Below are 14211 nucleotides of genomic sequence, written 5' to 3'. Positions count from 1 at the left end.
ACAGGTTCCATCTTTATGTGAAGAATAATAATTATCAGTGACCAGAAACACTTAAGATTAAAATAAAGGAGATGCAATGTGTACATTGTTTCTGCATTTAATTTGAACTCCAAACATGTCTTTCAAAATTGTATCATGTCTATGTAGATAGCTAGCCTCAGGTTATATGTGTTATTTTAATAGTAATGCCTACAGAAAAAGCATTATTGCTAGCAGTATGCATAGTAATCTCCTCTAGTTATATCTGTTTAGTGTGGTCTAACCCCTGTACCACTGCTGGCCCCATGGGTGTCTCCATTCACCTAGCGACGGCTTCTAGACTCCAAGGACTAAACCACCGTTGAGCTTGTTCTTTCTGTTTTCAACTATGCCATGTAAATGTGTCCCCGTGTCCCTCTTTGCCTATCTAGCTGACACCTGTCTGCCGCCTTCTGGCTCAAAAAGTTAAGCTTGGCTTGCCCTGCCAACACTGCTTTTCAGGAAGGAAGGATCACTCATCACCCTCTGGTTTGAACCAAGCCCCAGGTAAGGGTAGCCAGGTGATAATGAGAAGGCCGTGGGGTTTCACAAAGGACCTAGGGGTCTCACCAGAACAGCCAGTGCCCATGCTCTTCTGGGGGACAGTGAGATAAAGCTACAGCCAGGATGGGTTCCTGGAGGTCCGAGCTCAGGAGGAGACAAGCTGTTTATCAAAGTGAGAGATGACTGCAGCTGGAGTTGCTAAAAGCAAACCACTCCAGGTTTTATCTACTTCCCAAAAGGTTCACTTCTAAGTAGGTCAAAGTGTTCCCGAAGTAGGGCAGTAAGAAGTGCCCGTCTATCACTCTGACGGAGTTCCAATTTGGGAAGGCTCACCATTACTAAGTGTCCACTATGAGGGATGGTATTTTCACTCTGTCAATGCCCACTTCCCTCCCACAGGCAGAAATAGCAGCTGCAGCAGCATGTGGATTCCTGGGTGCAATGAAGAGGTTTCTGATACATTAAATGCAGTGTGGATTTTGCCTTCATGTAACTCAAGTCAGTTTATGGAGGAGTTCATGAATAGGAGGGATATGGAAGACGCTGCCCATCCTTATATTTCTGAACATTCAACCATTCCAGATGCATGAGAGGTAAGCTTAGCCCGTGTGTCCCAGAGGAGATTTCCCAGGAAGCCAGCTTGCAAAGATTTTCTCAGTTAGAACAGGCCTCATAATATTATTCCTACCACATCCTCAGGCCCCCCTGATAAAGTTAGCCAGTTTCCCCTGCAGTCCTCGGGGGATGGAGGACACTGAGCCTGCTCGTCACAGATGAACTCTCTCAGGAGTCCCTGACACACGGTCCTTTCTTCTTCCTCCCCTCCCTCCTCTCTTCCTCTCTTCTCTTTTCTTCCCTCCTTCCTTCTCTCCCTCCCTCCGTCCTTCCTTTCCTTCCTCCCTTTCTTCCTTCCCATAAATATTTACCGAGACCTTCTTACATGTCAGCTACTGTTCAGGCTACCTGGGATAGAGTAAAGAACAAAATAAACAAAACCTCTTCACTAGTACAGGGAATCTGGGAAGCAGTTGGGGAGGGGGATAAACAATAAACACTGGTAAACATGCCAGGTAGTGACATCATTGCTACGAGGAAAAGTAAAACAGCAAAGGGGTATCCAGGGTGATGGTAGAGGGTGGGAGTGAGGGAAAGTCTCTCTAATCAGGTGATGCTTAAGCAGAGACGTGAAGGAAGTATGGTGACAAGTCGTCTGGGTACCTGAGGACATGGGGTGTTCCAGAAGGTGTGCGTGTTGGGAAGGAAAATGCATCACTCAGTTGTGGAAGAGTTCGGTCAGGCAGGCTAGTCAGGAGTTGGTAGGACATGGTACGAAGAATATGCCCCTCCCCGCAAGGATGTCCACACACAATCCTTAGACACTGCAAATGCAGTACCTTACAGAGCAAAAGGGACTCTGCAGACATGATTAGGGACCTTGGGATGGGGAGCACATACTTGATTATTCAGGTTAGCACAGTGTAATCATGTGAGTCCTTAAGAGCAGAGAACCTTTCCCTCTGTGGTCACAGGGAGATGTGACTTTGGAAGAAGGACCAGAGAGATGCAACATCACTTGCTCTCAAGATGGAGGAAGGGACCACAAGCCATGGAATGCAGGTGGCCTCTAGCTAGAAGCTGGAAAAGGTGAGGAAACAATCTCTTGTCTAGGGCTTCTAGAAGGAAGGCTGTCCTGCCGATTCTTGATTTTAGTCCAATGACAATCACATTGGACTTATAACCTAAAGAACTGTAAGAGAATAAATATGGTGTTGTTTGTAGCCATTAAGTCTGTGGTAATTTGTTAGAGCAGCAGAAGGGAACTAAGAGGAGATGAAGTCAGAGAACAGGCTCTGGGGCAGGTTTTGCAGGAGCCTCCCTGCAGCCACACAAGAGCCTCTTGTTATCACTGGAAGAGAGACAGGAGCCATGGACTGTTTTGAGCTGAGCCCAGCCCTCCTCCCTGTAGCCTGGAGCCCAGCAACGGTAATTATCCACATGCCCACCTGTGTACAAAGGTAGGCACCCACACCCCCTGTAGCATACAGGCCTTGTGGAGAGTAAGGCAAACGGACATAATATCAGAATTGGTGTTCCTAGCTGGGGCTGGGGGACAATGCTGGGGAAACCAGGCCTCCTAGTCCTCTCCCAAAGGTAAGGACAAGAAAAGAGGCAGGCTGGTCCCTGAGTGGATGGCCTCTCTGCTCCGGAGGATGGGGAGCTGGTATTAAACATGGCAAGACTTGCAAACTGAAAGATTCCTCACCCATGTTGTAGAGTTTGAGCTCAGACTGCAGGTTCAGTGCTACGGGGTCCTAGACGAGGGGTGGTTGCTTTCAAAGTTTGACTGACACAGGGGAAGGCATTGAGGTGATGGGAAGAGGGTCCTCAACACTCTCTTCAGCATCAGAGTCCCACTGCTGAAAGCTCCTCAGGCCGAGGGCTGCAAGGCTTGCTCCTCATGACCGACTGTTATGATCCTCTCATCTCTGGCCTTCCCTGAGCAGGTCCGGTGGGCTTCCCTCCAGCCTTTAGACCTCTGTCGCTCCTTCTCTGCCTCCCAAGCTACAATCTGTGCATGTCATTTCTATATTCCCTGCTCTTTTGTGGGGAAAGTGGTTTTAGCTGGGGTAGCTCTAGTAAAAGAAAACGGCATCATCTTCTCTTTGGGAAACATTCTGTTTTTGCTTTCTCCTCTCTATCATTTATCTCCCATTCCTTCTCAGCAAGCACACACAGTGGTAGCCTCTCCTCTCTTGGTCTGAATCTGAGGCTCTCGTTTTAGCTCTGAGCGCTACCAGCTCTGAGCTGGTTCATGAGGCTCCAAGGAGCAAAGTTGCTATTCATGTCTCACCCTCCTCCCTGGGAATAATAAGAGGCACCATTCTCATGTATATTTCACAGATTTACAGTGGGCACCAGGAGGCATGAAAATATGCTGTCGAGACAGGCGTTTGGCATAAGCTAAGTGTCAGCAGGCTGGTTACACAAAGGAGAGGGGCAGGATCTCTGCAGAGGGTCCCCAGAGGCATCAGTCATTTCCCTGGATAATGCAGTGTCTCCTCCTGCGTCACTTCTTCTTGGGGCAGCACCACACTGGGGCGTACTGAAAGGAGGATGTGGCCTGGCCTGACATTTTTCTATTTGAGGCCTCCATTCCAAGCCCTTTGATGTCCTAAATAATATCAGACAATGGTAGCCAGTCCCAGGCAGGACATCTCACCCAGAACAAAGTAGGCTCGGGGCAAGTTCTAACTGTCTTTGCTGATCTCTTATCCTTAAGAGAAAAATAAAATAAAAAGGAGGGTAAGGTGTGAACTAGATGGCACCTACATCTCCCTCTTCCTGAAATTGTCCTGGGAGGGCTCCCATTTGGTCAGTAACTATTGAGTCATTTCTGGCCCATCCTAACACAGAGAGGAAAGTGAAAGAAATTCAGTTGAAAGTAAAATAAGGCAGTTCTTACAAAATTGGTCTTTGTCCTTCTCTTCTTTGAATTGGGGAAGGACACATTCATGCCCACCCAACAACACTCAACATCTCAGCACCACCCTCCATCACGTAGGGTCAGCCCAGCTCTAGGGTATGATTCAAATGTTACCTTCAATGACCAGAGTTAATCAGTGAAAGAACAGGGCATTGAGAGGCGCAAGCCAGGGAAAAATTTGAATTTTCAGTTCAAATATATCATATATAAACTCTACCCTCTAGGTGGAGGCAAAAGAAAATGAGAATAGACGAGCCCACCATTATTTCTTAGGAAATCAGAGTCAGCTGTATCTGCTGTTGGTAGCGCAGAAAGGGCTCAGGGTAGGCCAGGAGGGAAACTGAGGGCAGGGAGAGAGTGCAGAGTGGAGACAATGGTGGGCCTTCACAAGGCCTGTGGATGGAACTAGAAACAGCACCTTGACCCCGGGAGCAGCCCTGGGGAAGATTCACGCTGGAGACACCCTAGACGCATCCCTCTAGAGGGATCAGAACTTCGACAAAGGACAGGGAAATGGACGTTAGTCGACTGTGTGGTACTCACAGGTCAGAAGTCTGACTCAAGGCAAGTGGGCACTATTGCCCATTTTATAGATTTAAGTGTTTTGTCCAAGATCATCAACTTACCAGTGACTGGGCAAGGATTCAGACAACGCCCCGCCCCAGGCCCCGATCTTTCACCTCAAGACTCTTATTCCATACCTCTTATCATGCCTTCCATGTCCTTCTACATGTCACTCTAAAACCTCATGCATAGCAGGGTCACTTATGTTTTATTCTAAGCAATCTATGCACATAACAAAGAGAACAACTTCACAGCTTAAAAGCATTTCTACTTAACTTTGCAACCTCTGAGGCTCCCAGCAACTGTGAGAGATAAGAATGTTTATCTGCTTCCCCTACAGTCACAGAAACCAAGATTCAGTGACTTTCTACTCATTTCATATTCTGTCCTCTTCCTGATCCATCTGACTCCCTGAGTACCAAGCCCTCCCCAGTTTTCTCAAAGATTTGCAAGTATGCTTCTATGAAAAAGATAGGCTGGTTATAACATATTAGATTGAACCATTTAAAATTTCTGATTTTCAACCAGTTTTGACTACAAATATGGCTATTTCATGTGGTTCAACCTAATAAATTGGACCTCAAAATGAAGGTCGAATATATGCTATGCTTGATGGATTAAACACAGGACACTTAGACTGGTATCTCTTTAGGTTGCTTACAGTACTTGCCTGATGTGGAGAGAAAAAAGCAGATGTTTTTAGAACAGGATGGGATCATAGAGGTAAATCAGGAAGATATGGATGAAAGGTGATACAAATGCTATTTTAGAACATGTGACAATATGAATAACTTTACAGAAAAAGAAAAGACCAGCCCATAGAGAGCCTCAGAGTGGAAGGCAGTCACTATTAAGTCCTGAGAGAGACCAGCAGTGGACTCTCCAGCCGGTAGGCAGGAGGAGACTCTAAGTGTCTGGATTTGACAGCAGAGGAGATAGTAAAGGTGCATTTTCGCTTCTGAAGCAGAAAGTGCAGGGAATTCCCACCCCACAGCGAATCTGCTAGACCAGTTGGACCAGCTCCGGCGGGTATCCGGCCCCCAGCAGAGCTGGACCCCATTTAGCCCACTAGCCAGACTGCTGCTCAGAGCCATTCTGCTCCAGCCAGGCTCTTTCTAGTGGGCAAAGCACGCCCAGGACAAGTCTGTCTGCCACTACCGCCCATAGGGAAGGGAGCCCAGGAGACCAGAGGGAGAGGGAGTGGGAGGCATCATGTGTACAGGGCTGTGCTCTCTCAACCTTCACCCAGCTAGACTGGGTAAATCCAAGGGCACTGAGTCAGAGAGAAGGACAACAAAGTAAAATAGCTCTCTGCAGCACCTGCAGCCTTGGGAGGTGGTGGAGCATGGTGGGAAAGAGTGAGACCCTGGGAAATAGACCTGCGTTCAAATCTAGATCCACCACTAGCAAGCTATGTGACTTTGGGCAAGTTACCTGATCTAAGACCCAGTTTTCAGTCTGTCAAATGAGGAAAAAGTGAAGCATGAACACAGAATCTGGCGCTAAGTGAGGCCCAATAATTGCCAGGTACTTTTATGAGCTGATGACACACTTAATACAGGTCGGCAGGATCACGACTTGTGTGGCATCTTCAGCTGTGGTGGCACACCCCTCCAGAGCCCACTGTTCTCCGCTGCTCTGTACAGTCACACCTTCCCCAGCCTGGGTAAGCCGTTCCTGAGGCCAGCGAGGTGATAAAGGAGAACTCATCAGGAGACCCCATAAGAGAGGACTCCCTGTAAACAAGCTGGGCCACCACAGGCATGGCCTCTTTCCTCCAGGACAGCAGCTCCAGGGCTCACCAGGCCCTGTTTAGTTTGGCTAAGCAAACAGGCATTTCCCTAGAGCTTCTTCGGGTGCTCAGTTGGAACCAGGGCAAAAATCATACAGGAAAAGAAAAGGAACACAGGTATCCTACAGAGCTGGGTGGAGAAGAACCTGGACTGTGCTTCTGGACCCTGTGCTTTTTTGAAAGACTGCTTTTAAGTGTACAGTTCAGCGGCAGTAAGTACATCTCCAATGTTGTTTAACCATCACCATCATCTACCTCCAATTTTTTTTTTTATCTTGCAAAAGTGAAACCCTGTACCTGTTAAACACTAACGCCATAATTCCTCTTCTTTCCCCAGTCCCTGGCAACCACCATTCCACTTTCTGTCTATGACTCTGACTGTGGTAGTTACCTCACATCGTGGAATCATACAGTATTTGTCCTCTTTTGTCTGGCTTATTTCACCTGGCACAATGGCTTCAAAGTTCATCCACGCTGTAGCATGTGTCAGAGTTCCCTTCTTTTCTTAAGTCTAACTAACATTTCATTGTATGTATATCCTACCTTCTGTTTACCCACACATCTGCTAATGGACACGGGCTGCTTCCATCTTTGCTATGAACTTAACTGTACAAACACCTCTTTGAGTCCCTGCTTTCAAGTCTCTCTGGGGTATACATCCAGAAGTGGAGCTTCTGGATCATATAGTAATTCTATGTTTAATTTTTTGAGCATTCCCATACTGTTTTTCATAGCAATTCACCATTTAACTTTCCCACCAGCAGGGTAAAGGTTTCCAATTTTTCCACAGCCTCACAAACACCTGTTGTTTTCTATGGTTTGTGAAAAAAATAATAGCTTTCCTGATGAACCACTATGAAATGGTTTCTCATTGCAGTATTGACATGCAACTCCCTCACAATCAGTGATGTTGCCCATCTTTTTATGGCTGCTAAGTTGCTTCAGTCTTGTCCGACTCTGTGCGACCCCATAGACGGTGGCCTGCCAGGCTCCCCCATCCCTGGGATTCTCCAGGCAAGAACACTGGAGTGGGTTGCCATTTCCCTCTCCATTGCAGGAAAGGGAAAAGTGAAAGTGAAGTCGCTCAGTCGTGTCGGACCCTTAGCGACCCCATGGACTGCAGCCTTCCAGGCTCCTCCATCCATGGGATTTTCCAGGCAAGAGTACTGGAGTGGGGTGCCAATGCCTTCTTCGTCTTTTTATGGACTTATGACCATTTGTATACCTTCTTTTGAGAAATGTCTATACAAGTCTTTTGTTCATTTTAAAATCGAATTGGTTCTTTGTTGTTGAGTTGTTACAAAACTGCATATTAACCTCTACCAATGGACTTCTAAGTCCTTCCTATGCCTGACACTCAGGCAGCACCAAACCCCTAAAGCAGTCACTCTGGACCCATTAGAATTACCAAGGAACTTAAAAAATACTAATGCCCAGGTCCTTGGTGGCTCTGAATTAACTGGTCTGGGTTGGGGCACGAAGCATCAGTACTTTTTAGTCTCCTCCAGGTGGTTCTAAGATGCCCCAGAATTGAAACCACTACCGCAAAGTCTTTGTCCCTTGGAAGGTACTGCCTTCGCCAGTCACTGCTGAGAAAGTCAGAGGGGATTAGGAAGAGGAACGACTAGGTCCACAGGCCCCAACTCCAGGGAGAAGCTCTAGGATGTCAGGGGGGCTGTAACAGGAAAGGCAGGCCCCTCTGCTTTGTCACACAGCCCCACCAGCAGTCCTGCCACAAAGATATCAAGAGGAAACAAGCAACCACTGACTCCTAAGTAGCCTCAGGAAGGAAAGACTGGAGAAAGGCCCTGGAGCTTCTCGGAAGCCCAGCAGGCAGAGTGTGGTACAGAGGTTCAGCGAGGAGGTAGGAGCCCTGGTCTCTTCCAGCTCTGCCACCAACTCCCTCCGTGGCTTTGAGAGGTCACCCTGCTTTCCTGAGCCCAAGAGAGCCCCTACAAGAGAGGAGGCTGGCCAGTGCAGTGATTCTCAACCTTTCTGTCCCTTGGATTCACCTGAGGAGGGCTTGAAAAACACTGACGCTTAGGTCTACTCCGGGAATTCCGACACCTCTTGTTCTAGGTGGGGCCTGGATCTTGTCGTTTGATAAAGCGTCCAGGTGACCCCAGGCAGCCGGAGTTGAGAGCCCTGCTCTAGTAGTTCTCCAAGCTCCCTCCTCAGCGCTGGCATCCAGGGCTCTTTTGTGTCCATTTCTGGGGATGGCAGTCGTGCTTGAGTACCCACGCAGCACTCAGCACACACACGATTTCCTACCCCTTAAGATTTGTAGGAGCACTAGCCTGATGCTCTCTCAAAGGTTAAGACGACCAGTTGCCTTCCGGCATTGACAAAGAAATGAATTCTGACCTCTGGTGACACTGGAGGATGCCCTAGCCTATTCCACAACCCCCAGAAGATCATTTCAGCCTCAGTTCCATTGGGCATAACTCAGGAGGTGGATGCCCACTGGAGACAAGTCACTTGGAGAGGAGAGAAGGCCAGGTGGCCCACAGGCAGCCTGCTGGATGGGAAAAGGAATAGCTTATTGAATTTCTGCTAAGAGGCTGAGACTCCAGACAGGTCCTAGAGAGAGACAGAGGGGCTTTTCCAAGATGAGGCGTGTGCTTGAATGTACATACTTGCAGCTGAGGCCTCGTTAGGGCCGTGAGGATGCTCTGAGAAGAGACTTAAACCTGACTGCTGGGACTCAGGCACCTGGAGGAGGGGGGTGGATCCTGAATCCTCAAGGTGAGAAGCCAGTGAGAGCTCACAGGCTGCCATGCGAAACCCCGCCTAACTGGCTTATGCTGGGAGAGAGCAAGCAGGCTGCCAACAGGAAGAGCCAAGGAAATGGTGACAGGACTACGGGTGGTGCTCATAAGAAGTCATGATGGCAGCAGAGTTAGCTGGAAAGTTCTGTGACAGTCTCCTGGCTTTCTTGCCTCTATTTTGCATCCCCCATCCTCAGCTCCCATTTTTCAATTAACTCTCCACCAACTGTATGCCCTCTCTGGACACCTCCACCTCCCCCGTTGGGCCAGGGCAGGGAGGGGATGCAACCAGCCAGGAACCAGGGAAGCCAGGCCTAGGGCAAGAAGCCCAGGTCCTCCCTGGAAGTCAAGTCTTTTCTGACGGACCACCCCACACTGGGAGATGAGTGACCAGTTAAGTTTCCCTGCAAATGAATGGCTGTCCTGGCTTTGTCTCTGGAGATGGGAGTTTTCAGTCATTTTGCTGAATAATCTGTGGAAGTGATATAATAACTATAACTTATCCTGACAGCTAACATGTACTGAGTGCCAGGCACTGTTTTAAGTGTTTTGCACATATTACTTCATTTCACCTGCACAATTCTAACCGCTTTGTGTCCCAGGTTCCCCCGTGGTGAGATTTCAAGTAGAACCTGAGATCCCCTGCTTGTCCCTTCCCCAAAACCACCAGATTCTCTAGTGACCACTTCAGAGGACCCAGGAGCTACACCTGCAATTACAGATCCACACAACTTCCTGATACAGAGCAAAGAGGGAAACGCGGGTGATGGCTGCACTGGGGGAGGGGAGCACAGGGGTGTGTGTGTGCGTGTGTGTGTGTGTGCGCGCGCGCGCGTGTGGAGTGAGGTGAATTAGCTTTTAGCAGCCATTCTCCAGATGGAAACCACCCCTACCTGCTCCAGGCCCTTAGAAGAACCAGGCAGCACCAATAATGCAGCCTGCTATCGCCACCTTGTGGACGAGAGGAGGAAGTCAGGTTTTAGAGGTGGACCCGAGGGAATTCCAGAAATGAAAACACCACTATTTCATTAGTCAGTAGGATCAACAGCTCTCCTTGGCGACCCTTACCCCTGCCTCCCGACAGAATCAGGTCCTTTCCTCTTCCCATTCCATAAATACCTAGCACAGGGTTGCACGGAAACCCTGAGGTAGATGTCTGACCAGTGACAAAAAGAAGCTCAAGAGTTTTCTGGGCCTCAGTATCCTCAATGTAAAACGAGTGACTTCCAGGCCCTGACGGCCTTGACTTCTGAAGTCAGAGGCGCTGGTACTTGAGTGTGCGTCGGTGTCCCCAGGGACTTACTAACATGCAGACGGCAGCCCCGCGCCAGCATAAATGGCCCGGAAGGTCTGCAGTGGGGTCTGAGAATTTGCATTCCTAAAAGTTCTCAGGAGATGAAGATGCTGCCAGTTCAGCGACACCCCTCGCCTGGAGAATCACTGTTTCCAGGGGCTCAGTCTCCCTGGTGTGAGACAGTGAATAAACAATCAAGTGGGAAGAACACAGAGCTTATACAAAACAGAAGCCAAGGCTCCAGCAATTTGTACGTCAGAGGCACATAAATGAGTGTCTCAGACCCCGGCAGGGCTGAGGGGAAGGTCAAACTCAGCTGGCTTGGGCTGTGTGTTACCCCCAGGTTTGCTCAGGCTTCTGTGAACCATGAGCGCCTGGGGAGGGGGAGGAGCCCAGGGAGCTGACAACAGCTGTGGAGTGGGAGGGGTTAGTGGAGAAGGGAATCTAGGTACTGGGCTGTGGGTGGAAGATAACTTTTTTGGATGTCCGGTGATACAATGCGAGAGTTAGAAGAGATCTTGGTGGTTTAGTCGCTAAAAGATGTGTCTGACTCTTGCAACTCCATGGACTGTAGCCTGCCAGGCTCCTGGGTCCATGGGATTCTCCAGGCAAGAATACTGGTTGTCATTTCCTTCTCCGGGGGATTTTCCCAACCCAGAGATCGAATGTGGGTCTCCTGCATTGCAGGCACATTGTTTACCGACTGAGCTACCATGGATCTTAAGGGTCATCTAAGTCAGCCTTCATTTTTAAGAGGAAAATGATTCAGAAAGATTAAGTGATTCTTTCCCAAAGTTACATGGTTGTTCCATAGCTCTTTCTTTTTAAGCTCCCAATGCACTCCCTTCACAAGTGAGATTTCTCCCAGAGAAATCCCACAGGTCAAAACAGGTTCCTGAGACAAGCGAGTGCCATGATGCTCTTCTAACAAGTGGGCCACATCTCCAACGGCCTCTGGTCCTCATCCCTCCCCCTCCTTTCTCCTTACCTTTCACCAGGGGGAAGAAGCAGTCCATCTCCACGCTGCTTCGGGAGTGGGAGATGCACAGGGCGCTGCTGGGGACCAGGCCCTCCTGGGGGGGGCTCCGCTCTGTGGTTCGGACCAGACACCAGCCCGGCCGCTCGCTCGGCCGCTCTAGCAGCTCCACCGTCTGTCCCACCTGGATGCTCAGCTCGCTGCTGTGGCCTGCGTTGAAGTCCTGGAGCACCACGGTCAACTCACAGCCGCCAGAGAGCTTTTGGGGGTGAGGTTGGAGTGGAGTAAAACACGAGGGCATGGGGAAAGGAGATGGGTAGGTGGATGGGTGGGGAAGGGGAAAAAGTATGCATGAGAGCAGAGGAGAGGGGGAAGGGAAATAGAAAAGATGAGATTCAGGGTGGAGAAAAGGTAGAAGATGGGAAAGGGAGTTGGGAAAAGGAAAGGAAATAAGGAAAAAGAAAACAAAAAATAAGAAATTAACACAGTGTTATTCAATTACTGTCATTCACTCTAGCTGTAGTGACAGTCTGGAGCCTACCCAGAACCAGGCTTTGCTCCTAATCCCTTCCTGTAGCATGGGAGTTAGTTCTTTTCATCATTCCTTTACAAGCTTCCAGCCAATGGTGCCCTCCAACCCTGGCCCTAGGGTGCCCCTTTTCTTCTTCCAAGGGCTCCTCTGCCCAATGCCTGGCTACACTCCTGGCCCTCCCACTCTTCTGGCATCATTTTAAACTCACTCACTCTCACTTGATTCTAACTGATGTTGGGAATAAGGGAGACGACCTCCCTTCCTTCTCATTCCTGCCACCTTCCTCATCCCCACCCCATGCTGCAGCCATTAGCATAAAATGTAGGCACTAGAGATATAAAAGAGAACAGACCCTCAACTCCATGGCAGACACAGAAGACTGTTCGCCTGGAACAGAATCATCTTCTGCTTGCTCAGCCACTGGGGAGCAGGGGGAAGATGGGCAGAGAAGAAGAATGGGCACATCTCCCTTAGGAACCAGCCTAGTGCTCCAGCCTTCTTCTTTTTAGGCCTGCCACCATTCCTGGGGCAGAATCAGTAAAACTGGGGAGAGAGACCCCGCGACAGGAACACCCTCTGCTAGTTGAATACTGAGACTTATCACTCTCACCGAGAGAAACCATTCAATTATTCATTTGTCTTCTGGAACTCAGCACACAGCCTGCCTCTTAGAAGAGCTGCTGCACTTAGGGGTAGGGTAAGAAAGGGGTGAAGGGAAGGAACAGGAGACCCAGGGGCCCAGCTCAGCAGCCTGTTCTCTGAGATTCAGGGGGAAACTCCCTGTTATCTCCAGGGACCTCGCCTTTAGTCTGCACATCTTTGATTTAAGCCTCCAGGGCCTGCATTGCCAATGCCAGCAGCAGTAGCTATGAATTTTACACACATCCAGAGAGGCTTCTGCTGAATGGTAAGCACGGCATAGGTAAGCACAGTGAATAGGGAGTCAGCAGTGCCCCAGGGTCAAAAGCTTGGACTGTGAGAATTTTCTATTAAAGGAACTTGAATGTTACAGTGGGCTCGAAAAGGTTAACATGACATATGAGACTCATAGCTGCAATATGCATCACCAATCACAAAGCATGGAGTCCACTCTAAACACATTTCCATGGATGGGCGTGGTTCTGCCATCAGTGTTAGGTCAAGAAGAGAAAGTGTAGGACAAAAGGTGGGAGGTAGAAAGAGACAAGAAGAAAGAAACATGGTTTTGGTTCATTTTTTCCATTTGACTCCACAGACCCCACCACCCACTCAGCTGGTGTTATCTTCTCCAAAGTGTCATTTAGAGAAGGATGTTGTGGAATGGAAATACCTCAAGTCTGAAGAGTGCTCTTACAGTGTGTAAAGTACCTTCACATATATTATCCACTCCACTGTCATTTCTTACATCAAGAAATTTAAGCTCAGAAATGTTGAGATCAGTGGTTGGAACAGTGAGTGTGCATGGAAATCACCTAGGGAGGTTATTGAAAATGTAGATGCCCTAGCTGTTCCCTCCCTTGCTCCTGGATTAGGACCCAGAAATGCATATTTTTAACAAGGAACCTCCAGGCCTCCTTCTGAAACTCAGGATTCTGGAAAGGGGATTCCCTGGTCTACTATTTGAGAAACACTGCTAGGTGGTTTCCCATAGTCACCCAGCTGGGCTTGAACCCAGACCTCGACTACAAACCCCTTGCTCCTTAAACCACATCCCACAGGGCAAGTCACACATTTTCAGGCATGTCTATGGTTGCAGAGGGTGGGAGGCACATAGGGAGATGCCCGTGGCCTGAGCTCCTGGGTCTCTCAGTGTGCCTGCCCTACACCGGGTCTCTGAAGCTTTTTGGATTGAAATTCTTGACCAGTTTATACTACATATGAATAACTGCATCACTGACACACAAATTTTACTTTGATATTCTATTTAATTTTTTCCCTGTCAGTTGCTGGTGGCATCCCACTAGGTCGATTACACTTTCTACTCTGGGCTAGGTGACCACGACATTTCCTTAACTCTAAGAAGTTCTGTCACTGAGTTTCTATGCCTCTGTGGCGTTCTCCTCTGTGCCACCCTCAGGAACTCAGGTTCTTTCCTGGGGCCAAGGGTGCACAGGGCCTGATGTAACCTGCAACCTTTTCAGGGCTGAGTGTGGCCTCTGCAGACTGCTGAGGGAACGCAGAGGGGGCCTGAAGCTCTGGCTGCAAACAGCTCAGTAGGGCATCAGACACAAGGCCCATTGCCCCGGAGGGCGAGTTACAGCCAGACCCACCCAGCAGCAGGTAGAGGACCGGGGCTGGGT

At 49.0% G+C, this 14211-nt stretch overlaps 1 protein-coding gene across 11 annotated transcripts in view; it reads right to left on the bottom strand.

Annotated features, from left to right (window-relative positions):
• Positions 1–14211, bottom strand: part of KALRN (kalirin RhoGEF kinase) — a 692774-nt gene that overhangs the window by 128310 nt on the left and 550253 nt on the right. For all 11 annotated transcript variants that reach the window (XM_070370301.1, XM_070370325.1, XM_070370311.1 and 8 more), the window contains one exon: positions 11413–11659. In XM_070370301.1, coding sequence (XP_070226402.1) covers positions 11413–11659 — 247 coding nt within the window. The remainder of the gene's footprint in view (positions 1–11412; positions 11660–14211) is intronic.

Source organism: Bos mutus, chromosome 1 (assembly GCF_027580195.1).
Source record: "Bos mutus isolate GX-2022 chromosome 1, NWIPB_WYAK_1.1, whole genome shotgun sequence".
Lineage (NCBI taxonomy): Eukaryota > Metazoa > Chordata > Mammalia > Artiodactyla > Bovidae > Bos > Bos mutus.
This window is presented reverse-complemented; position numbering and strand designations above follow the sequence as displayed.